Source organism: Salminus brasiliensis, chromosome 21, assembly GCF_030463535.1.
Source record: "Salminus brasiliensis chromosome 21, fSalBra1.hap2, whole genome shotgun sequence".
NCBI classification, from domain to species: domain Eukaryota; kingdom Metazoa; phylum Chordata; class Actinopteri; order Characiformes; family Bryconidae; genus Salminus; species Salminus brasiliensis.
Window position 1 is genome coordinate 12,787,078 of NC_132898.1, and position 25,569 is coordinate 12,812,646.

General features: G+C 38.7%; 1 protein-coding gene across 3 annotated transcripts in view; it reads left to right on the forward strand.

Moving 5' to 3' along the window:
* hdac11 (histone deacetylase 11) overlaps nt 1-25,569 on the forward strand; it is a 77,062-nt gene that overhangs the window by 37,937 nt on the left and 13,556 nt on the right. For all 3 annotated transcript variants that reach the window (XM_072666083.1, XM_072666082.1, XM_072666084.1), the window contains 3 exons: nt 5,763-5,805; nt 10,941-11,017; nt 12,076-12,138. In XM_072666083.1, coding sequence (XP_072522184.1) covers nt 5,763-5,805; nt 10,941-11,017; nt 12,076-12,138 — 183 coding nt within the window. The remainder of the gene's footprint in view (nt 1-5,762; nt 5,806-10,940; nt 11,018-12,075; nt 12,139-25,569) is intronic.

Below are 25,569 nucleotides of genomic sequence, written 5' to 3' on the forward strand. Positions count from 1 at the left end.
GTAAGTGGAAAGAGAAATACCATAGAGAAGCCCATTGAAAGAGACTGATTGGAGAAAGGGATAAGGAGAGAGAGAGAGAATGGAGGAAGAGAGAAGTAAAACAGAGCTGGGAATAGAAGGGATGAGAGAATGAGAGAGCGTGGACAGACCGAAATTAGAGATAGAGAGGGAGAGATGTGCCTCCCAGGGACCACTAGATAACCTTTTCTTCATGCAAAGCCATGCGCCAGGACCCAGGGGAGAACACTCAATAAGGCACCATCTATGCATGTGTGTGTGTTTGTCTGTTTGGTCGCTGTGTGAAGTGTGTGTGAGTGAGTGAGTGAGTGAGTGAGAGAGAGAGAGCACTTCTCCCTCTCTCCTGCTATGGTGTTAATGTGCTGTTTATGGATTAGATGGACCTGGACGCCTCTGGTTGGTGAGCTGCTCTCAGACCGGAGCGCCTCTAAATCTGAAATATCTCACTAGCACCCCTCTGGCTGAATGTATAATAGAGGCCGTGTTTACTAAGAAGCGAGCGTTTGCTAAAACGCAGAACCTAAATGTAGTTCTGTGACTGTTTTACTATGACTTGACTTGTAAATGACTTCAGCTGGCTACATTTAATAGCAGAAATGCTAACATACAGATTCACAGAAAATGTGTGGAGGATTACAGTGTAAACCTAACCCGGATGCGTTTGTTTAAACAAAATAAATAACAGCTTTGCACGACAAGCCTAACATCTCTGCTACAAGCGAAAACATGAACCTGGTTCTGATCATCTGTTGCTTGTGGCAGACGTTCCAGAGAAGATTCTAGGATTGTATAAATGGGGGGACCACGGGGTGGCCAAAGCAACTGTAGGAGGTCCATAAAGCGAACATTGTGTCCACACGTATCCAGATATATATTTTTTAAACTGTGGGTTTTTGTCTGCGTTTTGACCTCATGTCCACATGAAAATGCCATTTTTGGTCACTGAAAACTGTCTCTCCAAGGGTGGGGGGGTTAAAAACTTGTGATGTGTGGATGTGAAAAACTGAGCTTTGTGAAAACACGACACATTCATGTTTCTGACTGAATGTCAAATCTTGCCTTAATGTACATTGTGTTCTATTACAGATACACACATGAACAAAATTGTTGGTACCCCTCGGTTAATGAAAGATAAACCCACAATGGTCACAGAAATAATTTGAATCTGACAAAAGTAATAATAAATAAAAATTCTATGAAAATGAACAAATGAAAATCCAACTCTGATTTTGAATCATGCTTCAACAGAATTATTAAAAAAAATAAACTCATGAAACAGGCCTGGACAAAAATGATGGTACCCTTAACTTAATATTTTGTTGCACAACCTTTTGAGGCAATCACTGCAACGATTCTTGTAACTGTCGATGAGACTTCTGCACCTCTCAGCAGGTATTTTGGCCCACTCCTTATGAGCAAATTGCTCCAGTTGTCTCAGGTTTGAAGGGTACCTTTCGAGACGGCATATTTCAGCTCCTTCCAAAGATGCTCAATAGGATTTAGATACATGTGGATGGGGCCTTATTTAGGTAATATTGCCCCATACAGGGCTAGCATGCTGATGCAAGTGTTTTTGTCTCTGTGTGAATGGGAATTCTAATCTAATAAAGTTTTTTAAATATCCTGATACATGTGAACAGGGCCTTAGGTAAATGGGCAACTCCACTCAAGCATATGTTTTACACACATACGCACATGGAGCGTATAAACAGAGGAGTGAAAACACAAGCGGCATTACTTTGACATATGTGGACATATGGATTTTTCCATTCAACAATGAGCAATATGTCTGCTACTCCATTTAAGGTGGAACTAAAATTTTGACTAAAAAGCTTATTTGACAGTCTCTCATAAGCATACTGCTGTGTCTTTCACACAGCATACACAGAAAAAATGGTTTTCTTTGAGCCTTTCTAAACTCCTCTATACTGACAGGTCAGCTAACCTTTACTAGCAGCTATAACCTGGCTATTTAGTTTGCTTACACGTGCTGTATATAAACATTGATAGTGGCAAGAGGACTCAGAACAATGTTTCTGAGAAAAAATCTAAAGCACAGCAATAGGCCGGGACAGGTGTTTTTTGGAGGGTGGGTAGTTTTGTGGACTGTCAGAGGTGTGAAGTCTGAAGTGGTACTCCACACAGCTCCAGTGACCTGTTAAAGACATGTGACAACTAAAGGAAGGTTGAACACCATCTAGATCTGTAGTCGTTAGTCTAAATATACTAGGAAGACAAAAGTATTGGGATACACCTCTTAATCATTGAATTCAGGTATTTCATTCAGTCCTATTACCACAGGTGTATAAAGTCAAGCACCTAGCCATGCAGTGCATGCCTTTACAGACACACTGTGTGGTACTCCTGTGTGGTACTGTAATAGGATGCCACCTTTGCAAAGAGTCAGTTAGTGAAATTTCTTCCCTCCTAGATATTCCATCATCAACTGTGAGTGGTATTATTGAAAAGTGGAAGTGGTCAGGAACCACATCATCTCAGCCACCAAGTGGCAGACCACATAAAGTTACAGAGCGGGGTCGCCCCGTGCTGAGGAGAATAGTGCATAAAAGTCTCCAATGCTCTGTTGACTCAATAACGAAAATCCAAACCTGTTAGAGCTGCAAAGGGGATTAACTCCAAATTAATGCCTATGAGTTAAGAATGGGATGTGATAAAAGCTCCTGTATGTATAATGTGTGGGTGTCTCAATACGTTTGTCCATATACTGTATGTACTATTTCTCATTTTGAGTTTATTATAGAAAAAGATGAATTAACTAATTTCTAACTTATTTATACTTGTTTATCTCCTAAAATGATCTAATTTCTTTGGCAGACCATTTAACCAAATTAAGCAATAATAGCTAATCCAGATTTGGTCAGAAAATGCAGTGGAACAGTGGAATTATAAAAATATTATAATAATAAGTTGAGCAGTCCTATAATATTTGTAATGTTGTATAAATGTATTTAAGTGCAGAGAAATTCACAGTCAGATCATAGTACATTTACACACATGTTAACAAATGTAATATTCAACAGTAACATTCTACACCTAATGCATTCAGTCTTGTCAGGTGTGTGGGTCTGAAAAGTCCTAATTGGTTAAAGACTAATATTTTTGATTAGACTAGTTCTATATGTGTTATTTTATAGTTTTTACAAATGAAGAAAACCCCTTTAATGTGCATGCGTGTCTAAGCCTCTGCCTGGCCCTGTAAATGCTAGAGGGATGCGTTTGGTTACACTAATTCAGTCTCCGCTATATCATCTCTGATGTAATTTCTTCAGTGTCAGAGATGGAGGTTTTTATGCGACAGTTATTTATTGATTTTTATAAACCACACAAGTTTCCAGTGAAAGCAATTTCCTGCCAGTCTCTTCTGAGTCCACAGCTACAAGACTGTTGTTTGCTCCAAGACAGTGCAGAGTAATGTGGGCATGTCTTTGACCTGCTTAAATAAGCAGTTTGATATACACAAGTAAAAAGAGACTAAATCAATTAGTCCCACATTAAAATGCATCCAGCTGGGATTGGATGTCGCTGTTGAGTGTGTGTTGATTGATCATACAGTTGTATAATTTCCAATTTACACAGACAACAGTTTGCCTTAGGGCCAATTTATTCTTATGCATCAAATCCAATACACCATATCCTTCACCGTACGTGTCTCAGCTACGCAGACAACATCAACTGTGCTTGGTCTGCTTGGTAGCCTCATCATTTCTTCTTTGCCACCACTTTTAGATTTCTTTGGACAAACATTATGAGTACACTGACATAGATGGTGGCAGATGATGAACCAGAGCATCAAATCTACCTGCATCTGTCTCTTGTGGCCAGACAAGCACAGAAAATTCACCTTCTCTCTGCCTCAAGTGGCCGTACGGCCCATCTCCTCCAACGTCTCAGGTGTCATGTTTGTTTTCAGAGTTTGCTGCATTTAATTGAATCTGTGCCACTGGCTGCAACACAAGCCTAAAGCATGATCAGTTCTCCCTGTGCTTAACAGTTGGAGAGGTGTTCTTTTCATTAAAAAGCATCCAACTGGGATTGGATTCTCATTTTGTGTTGTCCAGCCCTTGCACTGCTGAGTGTGCATTGATTGATCATATAAGAGCATAACTTCCACACACAACACAGAGCCTTAGGCTACAATCACACCACAAGTAAAAGAAAACCCAAAACTGAGATCAGACTAGTGTCTGATATAGGTAGGATTGGGTGGTAACAGAATACATGTCACGACGGTACTGTAAGCAGTTACAAATGAGCAATATAAAATAGCAGAACTTCATGTTTAAAAGCAAAAAGGAAAAGAATATCACTGTCTGATGTAAATTCTGCCTTCCAGCTGTAAATATTTTTAAAAGACTCAACACTTGAATTTTCTGAAACGTGTTCACACACTTCTCTTTCTGTCTGTTGCTAAACGAGTATGTGGGTGTGTTTCTGTGTAATATTTTAGTATTAATTGTATTAATCATGCTCACCAGCCTACACCAGCAAACCAGACCTGCATAAACCAGTTTAGGAATGGAATTCATGCTGGTCTAAGCCGTTCGTTTTTTGGACAGATGTTTGAACACTTCGTGATGAATGGACCAAATAAATGATCCAAAATACTTAAAATCAATTTTTTTAGACTAACATTAAAATTTTTTTTTAAAATTTGTTTTAGACTGTTCCCATTTTGAGAACATCCAGCAACAGTGGTGCGTTTATTTTAGTAGACAGGGAATTTGTTTTCTAAGAACAATGAGATGGTTTGGTAATTGGTGGAGACGCTTGGGACGGTTTCATGTGAATTTCTATGTAAAGTTTTTCTCTTGTAATTCTTAAATAATCCTTTAGATTACTTTTTAATTAAATTTTTGAACAGGTAATCAGTAATCTTTAACAGAATAGAGTTTTAAGGTAACTCTCCCAACCCTGGATATAGGTCAAATTGACCCCATAAAAAGGTTATGGGGCACTGACAGGCCAAAAGTGTTACCACAAACTTCTTTTACCATAGAATAGCTCCACCAGCTCCACCAGACGTCCCTGTAGTTACTGAGTAATACACCTTAGTGTGTAATAAACCTTTCTGTTGGGTTAAAAAAATGTCTTACATTGGATTTGGGCCTGATTATTAGTCAGACGTTCCTGGGTGTTTCTCTTTGTCTGTATTAAATATGATTATATGTGCTCAAGGTTTAAGGCCTTATCAGAGGTGCCAGTGATTAAAGAGGTTCTCCAGGGGTATTTATTTATTTATAACACACCTTTGTCATAACATGTCATGAAATAAAATAACCATTAGAAATACAAATAAAGGTTTTACATTATTTTGGTTAAATGATTTTCTTATGACAGCAATAATATGTGATTTTTATTATTATTATATATATTTTTACTAAGGCCTAATTTTGTAAATGTAGGCTATTTATGACTAGACTATTTCAATAAGTAGGCTTGTTACAGAAAAGCAGAAGGAACCTGTGCCCTTTTATTTAAAACCTGAGAAGTGTTTTGCTGTTTATTTTGTCACTGGAGGATTTGAACAACTTGGCTTGCAGAAAAACACATTTCAGGGTTTGGTTCCCTCAATGTCTAACTCTGGGTTCAGGTATAACAACATAACATATTTCAAACCCTGTGGTGAGATTGCATCATCATTGAGTCAAAAATAAGTCTTTCAAAACACCTTAGGGTTGAAATGTGTGTGGTTTTTTTTAAACAGTATATTTCTTGTTTTGTAGGCTGGTAAGCTTGCCATGGACCGAGGATGGGCAATAAATGTGGGTAAGTTCTGAATATTTTTATGCAAATGTACACGCACGTGTACAAATCACATGGAAGTGTGTTTGTGCCTAATATATATACAGTACTGTGCAGACGTTTTAGGCGCGTATTGTGTAAAACTATTTATCTCAGCAAAAAGTGTGTATTTGCTTGTAAAAATGCTGGATCATGTCAGAATAGATATGGGTAAACACAAATCGGGTAAAAATGATTTCTCATTTAATTTAGAGAAAAGTAGTTGATATCTTGTGAGCTAGTAGAGCAGCCATGAATGCATGGATTTGTTCAGTTCCATTACCAGGGCAATCCTTAAGATTTGTTGTTTAAATTGAAATCAGTAGTATTCCTGAGTGAGGAGGGGACAAAAAATTCTAATAAATGGTATATATATAATGATATATTCGTTCTAAAAACAGAGTGGTTTGAGAGGTTTGTCACAGGAGTGTTGCTGGCCATGTCACGCGTCTTTAGGTACTTATATTATATACACAACCTCGGAAAGAGGATCCCGGACCGTTTGCTGGATACATGAGCAACCGTGCCGCTGCTAATGATGCTGATACAAACATAGTACGGCTACTTCGAACATGGAAATATCAGAACGGCAAACTCAGTCTTCATCTGCTCATTTAGTCGTTGTCGGACCAAAGAATCGTAGAATTAGAACTGAAGAGAGCTCAACACTGTCTTTGTCAAGACAGAATAAACACTGGCTAGGCTTTTTAAAGGAGGCGAGAGCTCTCCTTTAAGTGATGCTGAGTTGGCTTTTTCTTGCTGAGCCCGAAATATATAATTTTCTTATGCTATTAAATCAGTCAGACTATGGCAGCTGTGGATTTTGTGTGTACCTGTGTTACAGTGTAGTACAGTTGTATTACCTGCATAGCAACTTAGTCAGTTAGCTTGCTAATGCAGTTTTTTTGCCTGTTTGAAAAGCTAGTCACTATACTCAGAAAATGTCAAGCTATTCATACAGTCTTGTAAGCACAACCTATACAACCACCTAAATGGATATCTGACTGAGTGGAGACTTTACATATCTACTGGACTCTAACCTGGATGCTAACCAGCTGTACTCCTATAGCCAGTGTTTTATTTGTTGCTCAAAGAACACAATTGTTTATTTTTCTATCGTTGTACCTCAGAGATACCTTTCATTTTTAGTTTTCTGCATTGTTGTATGAAATCGCTCTTTACATTGGCCAACCAACACACCTGAAGGGAAGCAGATGCCAGTGACGGCCAGCACCGCAGCATCTACCCAACATACAGAGAGCAAGGCCAATTGTGCTCTCTTGGGGCCTCGGCTGCCGATGACCGGGATTCGAACCCGCTATCCTCTGATCATAGTGGGCCCTGAGTGATCTAGTGGGCTAAGGCGCTGTGCCTTAGTACGCTAGATCACACGGGCCCAGGTGTTGGATTTTGACTATAAATAATACCAGACTCCCATGAGGAGAGCTTTGGAGGCATTTTAATGAACACAGTGATGGAAAAGCACTTCTTTTTGTGTGATGTTATTTCTATTTATTTTACTGACTAAATAAACTCTTACTGCACAGAGTTGAGCCAGATTTTTTTTACATGTATTGGTGGACTGACCGTCAAAGTAACTGGCATTTAAAGCAAATAATCTCATAGTAGCACCTTTTCCAGTGTTTTATCTGCATGTTTTACCAGTTGCCTGAAGTGTGAAGCTGCCACTTTTTTATTTTTTTGCATATGCTGTTTGTCATTCGTAATGCCACCTTATCCTGCAAAATATACCACCTGAACTCGCCTGAACTCGTCAGTTCTCCAGTAAGAGTCCAGCGTGGATTTAATTAACATTTCAATAATGTTTTCAAATGTTCTAGCCACACAGGCGAGTCCTCAAATTAAACACAAACAGCAAACAATTAAATATTTTAAAGCTTTATTTTGATCTATTTGGATTAAGCATTATGGCAAACATTGCTGCTGCGGTTGAGAAGACTCTGACATGCTTGAAAAGGATTTCAGAAAGCATTTATATTCATAAAGTCAGTATCCAGTGTTTTAGCATGCTGTGGTTGAGCCAAGCAGAAAAAGGACATGTAGAAATATGACAACAGTAAGGAGAACGCTGCGTGCCGGTCACTGCCATTGTGACTTATGTGAATATAGGACTTATCCACTCCTCTGCGCATTCAGTTGTGTTATGAATCTGGCTGCATATATCCATAAGTCTTCAGACACCCCGCTAAACAGTGAGATTAGCTCTCTTTAAGTGCGCTCATTGATGTTACCAGTGTTAAACTGTGCAAATCTCCATAAAAAAGCATGGCCAAGAGAAAGGGATGCTCTGAATCAGCCTCAGGCGATTGGTTAGAGGAGTATATAACCCCCTAACATTGGGCTGTGGAGCAGTGGAGTTACACTATATGAGCAAAAGTATTGGAACACCTGCTCATTTATTGTTTCTTCCAAAATCAAGGGTATTAAAAAGACTAACTGTCTCTACTGTCCAGTAAAGGCTTTCTACTAGATTGCTGTGAGGATTTGATTGCCTTTAGTGACAAGAGCATGAGTGAGGTCAGAATGTTGGATGATCACCACCCCACCCAATCCCTAACTTTCTAACTCATCCCATGAGTATTGGATAGAGCGTCATCATTCTAGAGAACAACAGTTCTCACCACTGTACTACAGCTTAATGCTAGGGGGCTTTATGTTTATTTGCTACAGAGAGTCCTATTCTATTGGCCTGTTTTCCTGGAAGCTGGAGTTGCTTGTTGTGTTGTTGTGTATCTCCCAATGAACCAATTCAAAAATTCATTCTGAGACATTGCAAAAGGTAACGGGGAAGATCCGGCGGGCAGTGTCCACCCTAGCTTTCCCTTAGCACTAGCCCTTAATGCCGACCCTGATGAGCAGATTCTTCTTCTTTGTGTAGTGTAAACACAAACACACAGGTACACACAGAGTTGATGACTTAATTCAGTAAAATGGAAGTGGAAAGCTGCTGCCTGTTACTATTGTCTCTCCCCAGTGGCTGTATGTATGTATGTATGTATGTATGTGTGTGTGTGTATGCATGTGTGTGTTACACATCACTAATCCACACTTGTCCTCAATTCTGACTGTGGAAAGTGAAACGCTGTATCACAATGGCTCCTGCTAACTCAGCCACTTCCCCACACTGCTGCTAATGGATCAGATGGAGGTCGCTGCATCTGCATTAATAAACATTATTTAAAATAGTCAATGGAAGGACCTTCATTTCCATGCTTCGGGTGTCCATAGATTTCCTTTCCTCTCGCCTCGCAGGACGTTCAGTGGTAATTGAAAAGCGCAAATGGCCGAGCGGGGTTGGGCAGACAAGCAATAAATACTAATGAAACCTCAGCCCGCCTTCATAGAGGAGACAGTGGTGCACACGACCATATAATGAGGCTAAATATGGCAGGTCAGGAAAGGACAGATTGGATCCGTCCCCTGAATGGATAAATATGCAGCTAATTAAAAAAAGGGAGGCTCTCTATTACTTGGAACTCTCAAAGACATTTAGCTATTGAGTACTCACGCAGGTGCTAGAAATCTGCAATCGTTGCTGTATCGGAAAATAGATGTTCTTTCCCCATACTGCACAGTTTATATGCATATCATCACATCTGTATTAAAACCTGGTAACTTGAAAAACATGTGTAAACAGAAATGATCCAGAATCGCTTGAAATAAAGTAGTTGTATTAGTAATTAATAATTAGGATTAAAAATTATGTAGTGCCCCCTACAATACAGTGTAGTACATCTAAGTCCTATTGACTTACAAAGTCAGAAATCCTGTATTGCCCCCTACTTGGTTCAGGCATGTGGCAAGTTGTAGGACCATATATAAAAAAAAAATAATAAAAAAAATAATATATATATATATATATATATATATATATATATATATATATATATATACACATATGTATAAATATATATATATATATATATATATATATATATATATATATATATATATATATACATATGTATACATATGTATATATATATATATATATATATACATATGTATACATATGTATAAATATATATATATACATATATATACATATGTATGTATGTATGTATGCGTGTGTGTGTGTGTGTGTGTGTGTGTGCGTGAGGGATTTAAATACCACTGTAAACATACAACTACATTAACATATACACATATAAATAACCTTAAAAACCTATATGCCCAAATTATTTTCATGACGATATAAAAAACGTAAGTAAAATAGTCAGCTACCTATTTCATTGGACACTTTTTAGACATCCTGGTCTGTGGGACAGGCTATAACTGAGTGTGACCTTGATCTGATTATTGATTTGGACATTTCATATTTGGTCCACTTGGTTTTATGGCTGATTTGTGCATGACATCATTTGAATCTGGAAGTTGTTCTTCATGTGGTGCTGGAAGTTAATAATGAATATTCCAATAGAAATACTGAAATTACTTGGAAAAAAATATTTTTACATTGACTTCCATTGAAAGTTAAAAGTTTTTTCTTTCTCCTTTAAAATTGCAAATTTGGAAATACAAGGTTTTTGCATAATTGTCAATCATGGCTCCAGTCATCTCAGTTTGACCAGTGTGTAGATGCAGGTACATATTAAGCAGCTATTATGGAGAGCAGGTGGGATTTAAAGAGAAGATAAAGTGTTTAACACTGTAACAATCTGTACACTGAGGCTATTGTGGAAGTGAACACTGGCATAAAATCAATGCAAATTCACAGAAATGTTACGCAATTTAGCATTCCAACCGAGAGCATATTTAAATCACAAGTATTTGTCACTGTACTATGTACTGCACACACACACACACACACACACACACACTACTGAACTAGGGGCAGTGAGCATACACACACCCGGAGCGGTGGGCCAGAACCCTGTCATTAATAACCCAGAGCTCTAACCGCTGAGCCACCACTGGTCACATTTGGCCATCATAGTCTGTTCTGAAGTAGATGATCCCATTACTTTTTAGCAGTACTTGCATAACAGAGTGGGAGGAGCAATTTCATATATGTGTGTGTGTGTATATATATATATATATATATATATATGCTGTATAAATTAAATGTATCGGTTAATGGATCAGTGTTTCTATCTCAGGAGGGGGCTTCCACCACTGTTCCAGCGACAAAGGAGGGGGCTTCTGCGCATATGCAGACATCACTCTGGCTATAAAGGTACGACAACGCCATGGCTATATTAAAGATCTTGCAGAATGTGTACATTTAGATTTATATAGCAGTAAGGGTGGACAGTGTGACCTGATATGTAAACTTTATAAATGAAATGTTCATTAATTACATTAAACTGGGTTTTCTGAATGAATGTTCCCACTCCTTCCAGTCCAAAACTAAAAGTATATTGCTTTGATTACTATAGGATATTGTACACTGGACACCGGTTAATCTGTAATAATAATGATTATTTAGATAAAAAGCTAAATTTGTGATAAACGGGCACTTCGTAATAATATTGACGCTTTTTTGTGATTCTTCCTATGTACTCTTTGTATTATGGTGTATCAGAGATCCTCTAGTGGCATGGCGAGGAGCTTCTTTTCCGATGGGCTGACGCCTTTAGCTATCTGCATTAATGTTATTTTGCTTTTCTTTAAATTTAAACAGAAACACTCTGACCACAACATAAGACGCAGTGTTTACACTGCCCTCTGGTGGAGCAAAGTGTTCATAAGAGTTATGATTCTTCATCATAATGTTAGAGAGGAGCTAATTTTCATCTTAAGTCATTAAGCAACTACAGTTAGTTAGTTTTGTCTGTTTTGCCATTATCTTTATCTATTTTTATTTGTAGTCTATTTTCTTAAGGAACATTAATAAAAAGACATGGGTACTCAGTTTGTCAGGCTTTGATACATGTACAAGTACTGCTCTCCTATAATTTTGTTCATTTTAACTTGATCACAAACTTCAAAACAACAATATATCATGATACTTCAGGTACTGTGATGCTGAATTGCCCACCACTAACTGCCATAAATAGCTTCAGAGTGATGCCTCTTAGCCTCCCTAGAGGCCTAGTGGATGAAGTGGACCAATTAGGAAGTCTTTTAGGAACATCTGTGCATCTTGCTTTCTGCAAAGTGTCCAATATGTTAGACAATTATCTTGTTCCTGTCATCTGTGCATGTCAGCATGTTACTCTACTCACACACTCCTCTGTTATTTAACGTCAAACTGCACAATCCCAAACACCCCCAATGTGTTTCTCTCTGCAGTTTCTGTTCGAGAGAGTGGAGGGAGTCTGCAGGGCCACCATCATCGATCTGGATGCTCATCAGGTGAGCAGCGGTCATTTTCCAAACCCACACTGTCAATCAATGCCGCTGCAGAGGAACCTGCACTGTGGACAAGATAATACCTCCAGTTTAGCACTGTAATCAATCACGCTGCCCACTGCCCATTTAGCACCTTACTACACTGTACACCAGACCCAGTGTTCCACATCCACTCTTCTCTTCATATCTCATTAAAGGATGGTTATTATTTTTCTAATTGTGATGTTTTCAGTGGGCCATTATGATAATTGCAGATTATTGTGTAATGATGATGATGATAACTCTCAAGATTGTGTACAAGACACTGAAAAAAAAAGAAATGGATGACAGATGAATTCATGAACAGATACCTTTTAATATGCAAAAAACAAAAACACTGTTGTGTTTAACGTGTGTTTGTGGACACCCCTTTTATTGAATGCATTCAGCTTGTTTAAGTTGCCCCCATTGCTGACACATGTGCAAAAGCGCACACACAGAGATCTTGTCTGGTCAATGCCAATAGAATACTCTATTGGAGCAGATAAACATGAAGCTATTGCCTCCATGCCTAATGCAAGTTGTAGGCTAGAGTGGTGTAAAGCCCCCCAGCAGGAACTGTGAGCTCTGGAATAATGGTGCTTCATCCAATACTTGTGGGATGAGTCAGTAATGCTCACTAACGCTCTTGTCGCTGATGACAAATAAAACATCCTCACAGCAAAACTCCAAAATCTAGTAGAAAGTCTTCCCTAGACTTAGAGAAGAGACAGGATAAACTCTTTTTTTAATACCCTTGATTTTAGAATAAATATAACCATGAATAAACTGGTGTCCCAATAATTTTATCCATAATGTATTGGGTGGTTGAAGTATGTATATTAAAGCAGGAAAACTAGCTAACCAGGGTTAGACGTAATCCAACTTTCAAAGGTGTGCCTCTAATTTTGAGTGTAAGAGTGTAAAAAATATGGTTTAAGGAAGGAAAATTACAACACACCGTTTCTACAGTGAGATCTGCCTCTGTTACTGAGGCCACACTTATTTCATCTCCTCTGAACCCAAATTACAGCCTAAGGTTCACCGCTGATCTCAGGAACCTGGGGATAGTTGTACAAACAGCTGCAATGACAGTATGGTACAGTCACCATCCTTAGTGCTGAGACTGCTGAATTTATGCGTCACCGTGGCCTGACGAGCAGGAAAGAGACTCCGTGCCCATTCTGGGTACTGCTTCCCAGTGGAGCTGTTGTTCAGAAGCATGATGATTCTGCTGTAATGGAACAAAGCTTTAGAGCACAGATTGAAAGTGAACATTAGTGCAGAATGTCATGGGAATGTAGTGTATATATGACATCATTCTGCTGATTGTTATTAGAAATAAATTCAGGCAAATCCAAACAGAATACTAAACAAGGATCAGAAAATTCAATCCTCAGGAAATCCAACCTTGACACAGGTCAAATGGAGTCGAGTGATTAACATGCATAGACACGCATAGTAACCAGGCCTTTTTATAAGAGTTTTATAACTAGTAAAGCTAATGAGCTTTACTGCAGTCAATGGGTGGAGCCCATGGGGAGATGGAATTTTCAAGCACGTCAACATTTAGTCCATTTAGTTATATATAAAAGAAAAAAGCTCTGGTGAGCTCAGCAAACCAAATATAACTGGAACACAACTGAAGCTAAAAATCATAGAATTCTCTCCTTGGTGAAGAAAAACCCTTTCCCAACATTCATTTAGGTCAGGATCACCTTTAAGGAGACAGGCATATTATTGTCAGATGCCTTAGGGTGCTTTCTCATCTACCTTGTTGAGTCTAAACCATGGTGCAGACCAAAGTACCAAAGTACCTGGACCATGGTTTTGGTCTGATCAAAAAATTAATGCGATTTCCGATTAATTAAAGAAATATGAGGATAAGATAAGATAAGATAAGATAAGATAGTCCTTTATTATTTATAATCTGTTACCTCGCCTGCTGTTTGACACGCATGTAAGATAAGATAGTCCTTTATTAGTCCCGCAGTGGGGAAATTCTTTTGTACTCGAAGGGAATCCGATTCTGGTAGGAATTTACAACACGACCATGTCAAAAACACACAAACCGAAGTCAAGTATAGAGAGACGGTAGCCCATATAGGTGATGGCGATAGGGCGACGGTTCTTTAGTGCGCTCGTTAAACTGCCGTGTAAAACATAAAGTAACCAGAGCAAATGTAAACAATGTAACAAAACCATGAACCATGGTTCAGCACATGTGTTAAAATGCCCTTAATGAAAGTAAATAGCAGTGATAACACATAAGAACAGAAAGTTTAAATTATACCGGTAGGAAATATGCAAAGACAGCCTATCGCGTTCTGGAACAAGATTCTTTGGATAGATGAAACCAAAAATGCTTTACTGTGCAAATACTTATAGACCTAACTGTATATTTGTACATTTTAATGGCCACAAATGTTATATTTTTTGGAATTAAAAAACAAACAAAAAAATCTCCCAGTATGGTACTTCCAATTAACCCATCTGTTTGTAGCTCCCACAAGCACAAGCAGTGCCCCAGACACTAGGAAGGTAAGGACTTTGCACTTGTCTATTCCGATGCATGCAACGCCTCTTTTCAAACTGCCTCCGATGAAAGTGTTGGGTCCCTACTCCACCGCGCCAGCTAACAAACTTTGCTATAATTGATTGGGGAGAGAGCGTAATCTACCCACTCATCCAAGTGTGCTCTTTTGGGATCATGGCTCAGGGCATGGCTCAGGGTTCAAACTTGCGAATATAGTGGAAGCCATTCGTGACCGCTTAGCCATTCAGAGCCCCCCAAAAATTGGATAAAAAGATTAGATATTTTACAGTGAAGCCAATGGCTAATTCCCAACATACTTCCTTCTGTCTATCACCATGCCCTTTCTATTTAGCGCCTCATAAACAGTCTGTTAGTGTGTATGTATATGTGCCTGTTCGCAATCTGCTGTACCTGCTGACTCACTCAAAGCTGAGAAGGAAAATCGGCTGGAGATATGATCTTGCAAGCACTTCTTACAGTAGCAGTAAAGTCTGAGTCAGTCGTATTGCTTCGTAATGGAACATGACAATCTGTGCGTTTCGCCTGCTGGGCTTTAATGTCACACAGGTTGTCCTTCCAAACTAGACTGGAAGCGCAGCTTGATTCCACTCATACATCATTACATTATCCTTTAAATACCAGTTCCCACCTAACTGCCTCCAGCGTCTGCTGTTCATTTATAGTCCAGCGTCTCACCTGAAGTCACCCAGGAGTGATTAAGCCCTTATGAGACTCACCTGAGGGGCTTTAGAGCTTTACACTGGAGTCCAGGGCGAGTGAAGGTGAGCATAGGGAGAGATAGGGAGAGATTGAGAAGGAGAAAGAGAGGGATTGATGGAATGAAAAAGAGCAAGAGTGTGCGTGTGCGAGAGAGAGAGAGAGGGCAACATAGAGGACGAGGAGAGAGCGAGAGAGAGCGAGAGAGAGATGAAAGGAGAGGACTCTGTCTCTGTTCCAAAGTTCAGGACAAGTGAAGGAGAGCAGGATAGAAAGAGAGAGAGAGATTGATGGGGGGAGAGAGAGAGATAGATAGAGAGAGTGAGTAACATGGAGAAGGGGGAGAGAGAGAGAGAGAGAGAGAGAGAGAGAGAGAGAGAGAGAGAGAGATGAAAGTCTCGTTTCCATTCCATTCCTTGTGGCACTGAAGTGAGCAGACTACTCTTAAACAGGCAATCAGCTGCACAGGCCTGAAACACACACACACACGCACACACACACACACACACTCTCTATTACCCTAAAATGTGCCACAATTGTAGACCATGTGTCCCAGTTGTGTACTGAATTCCACGTTTATAGTTTATGCTGATCTGGTCCCAACGTTGGTTGCTGGCCTGTGATGTTTTTTTAGGGATTCCTGCCTGATCAGGATAGTGTGGGCATGTTAGACTGCCTTTTGATTGGCAGTGGTGTAGCCATGGCATTGTGCCCATCACACAACAAAAGGTTATTATTATTTATTTATTTAGTTATTTATTTATTACATATTTGTCCTTGCTCTCTTGGGGGTGGGTTGATGGAACCCCTCCCCTCCAACATCACTCCTGGTGTGATGATGTTGTCAGAGCCAGGGAGACTCGCTTTCCTTCGAGTTTGCAGGCTACCTAGTGATGTTGCTGCAGTTCGAAAAGAGGCGGTGGCATGGGATCACAAGTATCAGAGGAGATGTGTGTCTTCACCTTCCTAGTGTTGGGGGCATTGCAAGTGATAGGGGGAGGTCACATGGATGGTGAACCGGGATTGGGTAATTGGCCTTCCAAATTGGGTAGAAAATGGTATAGATAAGATAAAATTACATCCAACCCCCCCCCCCCCCCCCCCCAAAAAAAAAAAAAAACTACACACATTTAGAAATATGCAGCGACTTAAAAAAGATAAAATAAACAAATATATTTTCTATTCCAGATTTTAAAGAAGCCCATTTTTGATTGATGTAGTTTTATTATTTTACCTTTTATAATATTTAACATATTATATTTAAATTATTTAGAATTATGGAACTATGTATTTCATAACACATTATAAACATAACTGTACCCACTTGTCAGCAATTATACAGGCTTATAGGCCACGTGACACATTGCAAAGGCATTTTAGGAGGAAAATGCATAATGCTCCTTTGTCCTATGTCTTGTAATACTTGGTCTTTGTAATAGGCCCTTACACTATAAGTAAGCTGGATTTTATAGCACGATATCACATAACAGGTTAAGGTAATCGTGAATTGCTTCGGCCAGTGGAAGTTCTTGTTTATGAAAAATATATACGATGTGTATTACGGAACACAGCGTCAGTAATTACACATAATCTCTTTAATGAAGGGGTAAATTGCCATGCAGGCACAATCTCAATACTTGTAATAATGGCATGCTAATGGTAAAGGGCTGCAATGTGTAAATAATTATCAGAATTAGAAGATTTTATAAGAGCCTGAAGAGAAACTGATTTACTCAAAACAAGCCATTTCTAGATTGGCTTGTTTTTAGTAAATATGAGAGATTTTTCTGTGCTATTTTCCTTTATAGCTGTTAAGCAGCCTATTGGAATCTGACTTATTTTATTGTTCTCCATGGTAATGAGCCACATCCTACTCTAATGAATCCAGCCATTTAATTGAGTTTGGTGTGGACCATGGGTGGAGTGTACTCTCTCAGTTTTGGCTTCTGCCCACTAAAGTGCCGTAAGCAGTTTGAATCATAGCTTGATTATAATTATGGTCTTTTGCTTATCGACTAAGACAGTGGCCGGATCAGATCAATGCAGATGTGGGGTGAATAATTCATGAGCGGCCGTGCAGAGAAGGAGAGTCAAATCTGCATGCAGGCCCGTACAGAGGCCCGAAAGCGCTGTCTCAGCTTTGGCGTACAGGCTGCAGGAAAATGGAGAGCGGCACAAAGCTGGAGTTAAAACCCTAATTACACACTGTGAATTATGACATGTCCTGGCAGCCAATGCTCTCTGGTGGGCAGAGTTTGTCTGCATATATGAATTCATAAGTGCTAATGAGCTGCATTATTTGCAAGATGAGACAACAAATTGCTAGTGATGAATAGAAGGAATAAGTTCATTAGTCGAAATCTCTGGTTGGCAGAAAGGAGCTGTGATTTAGAATCACATAAAGGCCTAGGGATAGGAGGCTTACAGGTTCTATCGATATTATTGTTACGATAACTTGTTTGACTAGTTGTTTGAATAAGGACTGGTTAAAATTTAACCTCCCAGTGAATCTGCAATGATTAGTTGACAGGTAGAATGATGGTAATGCATATTTTGCATTCTTCTACTGCTCTGTCTTGCATTAAGATGTAGAGTCTGATGGACACACGAACTCATAAGAATATTTGCCACCTCCAAAAATAGGTCTAAAAATTCTATCATCATAAGATCATGAATTTGGTCCCTGGGGGGGCATAGCCTTCGATGGTCAGGAGTCCGAGAGAGCATAAACGACCTTTCTCCCTTTCCATGCCATCATTTAGCACATTGCTAGGGCTTAGCTGATGTAACAGTATTGGCAGTTGGCGTTCTGCTCCAGGCATGTTGAGCTGTCCAGCGGTTCGTCAAGATGTGATGATGCTTCGCAAGGCTTACAGAAGACATTCTTTATATTATTATATATTAAATTAAATATTATTATTAACTATTAAATCATGTGTAGATAAGGAAATTATATCTTATATATCTTTAAAGTCTCAAATAATAAATACACTTTTAACAGCCTTTTTTATAGTATAGAAAAATATATATATATTTCTAGCACTATAGATATTATTTTTATTATAATACCAACCGGTATTTACATAAATCTGTGACTATAATTAATATAATTTTGTGTGCTTGCGTATGTGTTTATTCACAGTCTCAGTTCATAATTATATGAAGCTTTCATGAAGCACAAGATATTATATATCTTGCAAACAAGTATATTATGCTTTTCTGCCACCAATTCATATGATCAGTTTTGACTACTTTTATAAATTGAGTGAAAATGTAACTGTTTAATATCAATATCATTCATAAAAGTACTTTCACAATGAAAGAATCACTCAAGTGTTTCCCACCTCTGCGGAGGTTGTATGGATCGAGTCACATACTGCACTGAATTCACAGTTCTGTGTGGGCTCTTCAGGACACTAATGCACAGATTTAATATATCAGTCTTGTGGTGAAGGCTTTTAGCTTGAAGGGTGGACATCAGTTCACATCAGTCACGCATTTAAATCCATAAAAACACATGAAAATGACGATTAGCTGGAAGGACAGCCTTGTGGATTGTTCAAGATTTTCAGTGGGGAAGCATCATTAATTTGGCCCAACACTGGACTCATGTTTGACATGTTTGACTGCAGAACTGACCCTGCATGGTCTGTTGGGTAAAAGGATCAGTCCTGGAGTGACTGATGGAGCCTCATATAAAATTTAAGGAGTTGTGACTGATGCTGTAAAACATACAGTGTTGCTTCTTGATGTCTAAAAGTGGTATTTTTGTGTCGTTTGTCATTCAGAGAGGAAACTGTGGTTTAAAACCCTTGTTTTTCCTATCTGGTAGCTCTCTGGTCTCTTTACAGTGGACGCTTTATAGTTGTTTTGGCAACTTGTGCCGTCACAGCCCCATCGTACAACTCCCCTGATGGTTGCTGCTTAGCCTGAAGGGAAATTCAGGACAATGAAAAGAGGCCAAGAACAGTAAGAGACAAAAAAACAACAACACTGGTCCATCTGACAGTTTGATCATGTCCTATAAATAGTGCTGTTGCATTCGGTTCATAACATCCACAGAAATACGCTGTCCGTCAAAAGTATGGGGACTATTAAATGTTTTTCTTTTAACATGTTTTCCTTGTTAGGTCGCAATAACCTAAAGAACGAGTGTGTCTTCAGGTTGATCAGAGACACATGCACTCCATGCCCTGCTTTCAGTACGGGAGTTCAAAAACCGTCAGTATGAACATGCCAACAATTCTGAAAGGAAGTGTTCACTTTCTGCATATGACTGAGCTGCAAATGTGACCTTTTCTTCCCAGCACTGTCCCCAGACAATTATAGGTGCAACATCGGAGACCGAGGGCATTGTCTAGCAGTGCAGAAGGGACACCTTACATTCTTTTGAAACTTGAATCTTCTTGCTGTTACTTTTAATTTAAGTTGAGAGAAACTGTCTGCAGAACCTCTCATTAGCATAAAACTGCTGTTTGCTAATGCTTATTCATAGTGTCGCTTGTATTTTTTATGCATGATTTGAATCTGATGATAAATTGACCAATAGAAATGCTCCAGAATTACTTGGAATAAAGCCTTGTCAATTTTCTCCAGTTAAAAGTTAAGAAGGGTTTTTTTTATCTTGGAGATTAAAGGGACACCATATGGACAAAAGTATTGGGACACCTGCTCATTGAGGGTATTTAAAAAATGGTTTATGCTGCTTTTGTTTGAGTAACTGTCTCTACTGTCCAGGGTAGGCTTTCTTTTAGATTTTGGAGCATTGCTGTGAGGATTTGATTGCACTGTAACGCTATATAACTACATAAGCTCTGGCATCTCTTGCTCAACAACAAAATCCACCTAGCAGCCATTGCTGAAAACTTTTTTTGTCTTAATATCGAAATGAAAATACTTGAAAATTGGAGTGTGACATTTACAAATCATTTGTTAATGGGGATGTTGTTTATGGGTGCTTGTTTGGAGTTTGCTGCCTCTACATTGGAACATTGCTGTAAGGATCTGATTGTATTCAGCCCCATGAGCAGTTCTACATAGTATCTCAGTGCGTTTTAATGGAGATGTCACAGGCAATGTGTAAGCAAGTTCTGTATATATACCAATTGTGTAAAAGAGGTGCCTGGATACTTTCCATATTCCGTATTTATATTCATCAGGACATGAACAGCTAAAACAAAATCCTAGATCAGCTGTTTCATTTTATGAGATGGCTGCTTTCAGGATGCCGACTTTATTTTCCTATGCAGAGATTCATTTTTAATGACCATAGCATCCCAATATTGATGCAGGCAGTCACACTGGTGTTAGCGATGCTTCTCTGTTTGAGGCTGAACACATTTTACTGCTTCACTGGGCCAATGGTGTGGTGTAGAGAATTGAGAATTTGCTGTTAATTTGTTGCTAATTAGACAATCATCTTTCATCATGCACTATATAATTTCTACTTGATTGACATTTTAAATAAAAAAAATACATTTCAGTCAATACTGCTCATAAATCAAAGTGTAGTTGCAAAACTGTACCATGGTTATGATGTCATTTACATATCACCACCCATTCAGCTTTTAGCAGCTTCTCCCATTCACATTGACATAATGCACTCAACACTTCACATTGAAGTTTTGTTACGGCAAAGAGTCTGTAGACATGGGGAAAATGAGGAATGAATTATAGGTTATTGCTGGTTTATGTAGCACAAAATAGTCAGAGCTATTTTTTCCTGGGCATGTTCAGCTGTTTATCCCTTAAAATCATACAGTTTGTATGATATTGTGTCTTCAAGACAGTTATATATGTGAATGAATTCTGCTAGTGATTGGTCTTTAATGTGCTTTTTTCAAGAAGCTATTGAGACTAAAATACTCCTTATGCACCATATTAACTATGCGATTTACGAGAAGTGAACTTGATTCAATTTTGCATGACGTGGACATTTTATCTCATTTAAGTTGGAAAATACAAAACTAAAATACAAAACATTTATAGTCATACATATTTTTCTTGTAATCTGACCTGTTCTAAGCCATTTTTTTATTCAACCATTTGACCAGTGTTAATTTCATTTTTGAAATTTGTGCTCTAAAAACTGCTCTAAGAAAAAAAAATCTAAATAATAGCATAAATAGGTAAAACATTATTCTGGAAGCAAATGGATCAGTGTAGCCTTCCAAATTATCCACAATTCAGAAAAAGTGAGTGATGTTTATGTTTTCCCGTGTCCCTGAGGACATCACTCAGAATCTAACCATCTGCATATTCTGTAATCATGTACTGTTATGTGATGAGGCATTACAAAAGGCAGCCAATCAAAACTGAGGTATTTTATATACATTTGTCTTATTGGCACAAAAAAATCATTCAGAAACCACTCTAAGGTCAGGAGTTTGGAAAATGGACACCAAAAACATTATAGCTGTAGACTTTAGAGAAGAGAAATAAAACACAGAGAAATTGTGGGATATAGGCCTTTTAAGGCTAGAGAGTGAAAGCTCTAGCGGCAGCAGTTGCAGCAGCAGTCCATTAGAGGTATGAATGCTGCTGCTGATAGGAAAGTGACAGTGTCCAGATGCCACAGAGCGAGCAAAGATAATGAAAAGTGATGGAGGTTTGGGGGACTTTGGCACATAGACTTTGCCGCTTAACGTCCACTAACAGACAGGAAACGGTCATCTTTCATCTAGCTCTGTCACTCATAGTTTATATAAAAAACAAGCCACTGCTTTTTTCCATCCATCATGCAAGGAGAAGTGGACAACAGAGATTGGCCCTGCTGCCATTACTCTAAAAATGTACTCCATTCAAATGGTTCTCAAGAAATCTCCTGCTTTCAGCTAGATTTGCTAACAACTTCAGCTAATCTGAATGTAGTGCTAGCTAGCATACCATCTAAGCAAAGAATGAATCTATACTGATCAGCCATAACATTAGCAGTCATGACCTTTGAATTTAACTAATTAGCTTCCGAGAACACCCCACAAGACCTGCCTGATGCTTTGGAGATGTGCTGACCCAGTCGTCTAAATATTACAAGATGACCCTTGTCAAAGTGGCTCAGATTTATATGCTTGCCTATTTTTCTGGTACCCAGGAAGCTAGAAACCCAGGAAGCTAATTAATCAGATTCCGTGTATTAGAACAGGAAGACACCAAATGATGCAGGAAGGGGGTAAAATTGCAATCTAATCAGCTTCTTTTTATCAGAGATGGGGACCCAAGTCAGACTCGACTGAGCCTTGCCACTGACTGACTCATGAAATTTCATCCTGAGGTAAAACATAAACAAAATTGATTAAGTTGGGCTCTTCGGTCAGTAAATTAAAAAAGCCTTTAATTTCCTACCTGACTTGCGCAATTTGGCCTGTCAGTTTTGTTATGGTCATGAGCAGTCATTACTGCAGTGCTAGTCTCCCACAGTTCACCAGAGCGCCAGGTTCAATACTACTTCAAATAATGAGCCTTTCATTAGAGGAAAACCTTCAGTGTGATGTACAGAGATACGTGCTACATGCAGTGAATTTGGCGTTTAAAGGAAAGATGCGCAACAACTTGAAATGTCTGAAAAGGGGGTTCTTCAGGGATTCTTTAAGACATTGGTTCTATATAGAACCATGACAACGAAGAACCATTTAAATGCATAAGTGGATCTTTGCTTGATTAAATGGCCTTCAAATACAAATAAAAGTTGTTGTTGATGGTTCCTTAAAGAGCCTTTAAATCGTTCAACTGTACATAGCACCAAAAAGGGTCCCACTGTAGTCAGAGGAACCCTTTTCAGTTCTGTATACACTGATCAGCCATAACATTAGCACCACTGACAGGTAAAGTGAAAAACATTGATTATCTTAATCTGTAGTGACCTCTGTCAAGGGGTCGGCTATATTAGGCAGCAAGTGAATGGTCAGTTCCTGAAGGTGATGTGTTAAAAGCATGAAAACAAACTGAGCCACTTTGACGAGAACCAAATTATAATTTGGTAGACGACTATAGACGACTGGTTCATAGCATCTCCTGTGGGTGTTCCAGGTATGCAGAGGCCAGTAAATATCAAAAGTGGTCCAAGAAAGGACAACCGGTGAACCAGCAACAGGGTCACAGGCACCAAAGGCTTATTGGTTTGATCCATGGATCCACTTCACAACTTAAAAAGATCTGCTGCTAAGGTCATGGTGCCAGATACCACAGGACGCCTTCAGAGGTCTTGTGGTGTCCGTGATTGGAATGATCAGATCTGTTGTGGCAGCATATATTTATGCATGAGCAAGTCTTGTAAACTGTACACTGTAAAACTTGGTTTGGGTTAAGTGAACTGGTTTTGGAAAAATGATTGCCTTAAACCATTTAAGGTTTAAAGCTTATAATAGTTTTAGTAACTTAAATTCTTTAATAAGTATATAGTTATATGTCAAAAAAACAAAACGCAAAAAAGGGCATTGCTCAAAATACTCACAACTTAAAAGTGAATTCATTGTCCTAAGAGGAAGCATCTAGTGTTTTCAGTCCTGGGTTTTGTTCTCGCCGGAAGTCAAGGCAGCAATTAATGTAATTGACTGCCCTCCTAGTGTGATACCAACCAAAAATGACAAAGTCCTGGAAATGGATTGAAAGTCCAGATTTGAATACCTTTGTCTTTTGTCTTTGTCTCTGACTTTTAAGAACTAACATTAACAATTGCAATCTTCAGAAATGCTTACAACTAAATTACATTAGTGTATGAGTGTTTGTTTTTTTGGTTTTTTTTGCAATTAGCCAACATAAAGAAAAGTGGTAACTTGCTCTTACAGCCCACAACACTGAGGCCAGGCAAGTACAATGTAGATCACAAGTGAACATACAGGGAAATGTAGCCTATGGGAAATGACTACACATTGATGGTGAGTGAGGGGGAGCGAATATATGGCAGTATGCAAATAAATGGTGCCAGGAGCCTATGGGAAAGGTGTGAGTTTTACTCATCAATGTTGCACTGCTTAAACATTCACCGCACCATATTTTGTTAAACCTCAGTCAATCAGTCACCTTAACTTAATAAAAATACACAAATTAACTAAGTATGTATTTCAGTCTGTTTGTGTATTGAGTTTGTTTGGCTTAATCCGCAGTGCAGTTGGTTTTTCGGTGTCCATATCATACTTGTCAGCTTATATAGATTCTGATTATTTTAGGTTTTACACTAAACAGTGGTACAGTGAAGGCCAAACTACACCACAGCCTGCCGTTGTGTTATAATGAATGTGCTTTTTCTCTGCTAGTGGCAGAGTTCATACAGTACACCAAAGAGCAAAAAGTAATTAAAATCTGTCTGAGCTCTATAAAGCTGCTGCAACAAAGTGGCCGTATGGCCGCTACCTCCGCTCATATAGCCATTTATCATAGCTTCAGATTATACAGGCTTAGTTAGGCCAAGGTTCACAAGGCAAGGTTTTATAATGAGTAAGGATAAATAGGATTTTATTTCATGACGGGTAGTGCAGGAACGTGTTGCGGTGTGTGCGCTTAAAGCTACGGCTTAGGAAAATCTTCACTGTATAGTCGCATTCACAATTTTGGTATCTGTCATTTTGGTATTTTGTCATTTATTTTAATGAGAGGAATGGGCCTCATTCACCGATATCTTCTACAATTTTTCTTATTTTTCTTCCTGAGGAAAGTTCTACCAAGTCTATGTCAGATTTTATAATGATGGATCCCAGTGTAAATTGAACAAATCCCAAACAACAAACCATCAATGAATCTTTAGGAGTCAGAATCTGTGAGAAAACTGTGGGTTTTAAGATTAGGTTCCTTCTTAAGAACAGTGAATAAGGTCCAATGTGTTGATATTGTACTGTATGAAATCTGTATACCCATTGTCCTTTGTTAAAGGTGAAGTTTTGCTGGGAATGATATAGCCATGTTTTAGACAATAGGAGAAGGTCTGAAGATCTTCACTCACATCAAAGTAGAGCCAGATCACCCAGAGGTGAACAATCCAAATCTAAAGATCTCTGAAGATCTCCAGCAGCAAGTCTAAAGACGTACAATTCAACTCTGTACAAGGATCTGTAACAGGTTACAACTGTTCACTTATTATTAAAAAATGAACCTTTGCAGGCAAGCCAACATAACGCTGCAGTACAGTAAACCAGCACCACATAACAGTGTGCTTATTTACTGTATAGACA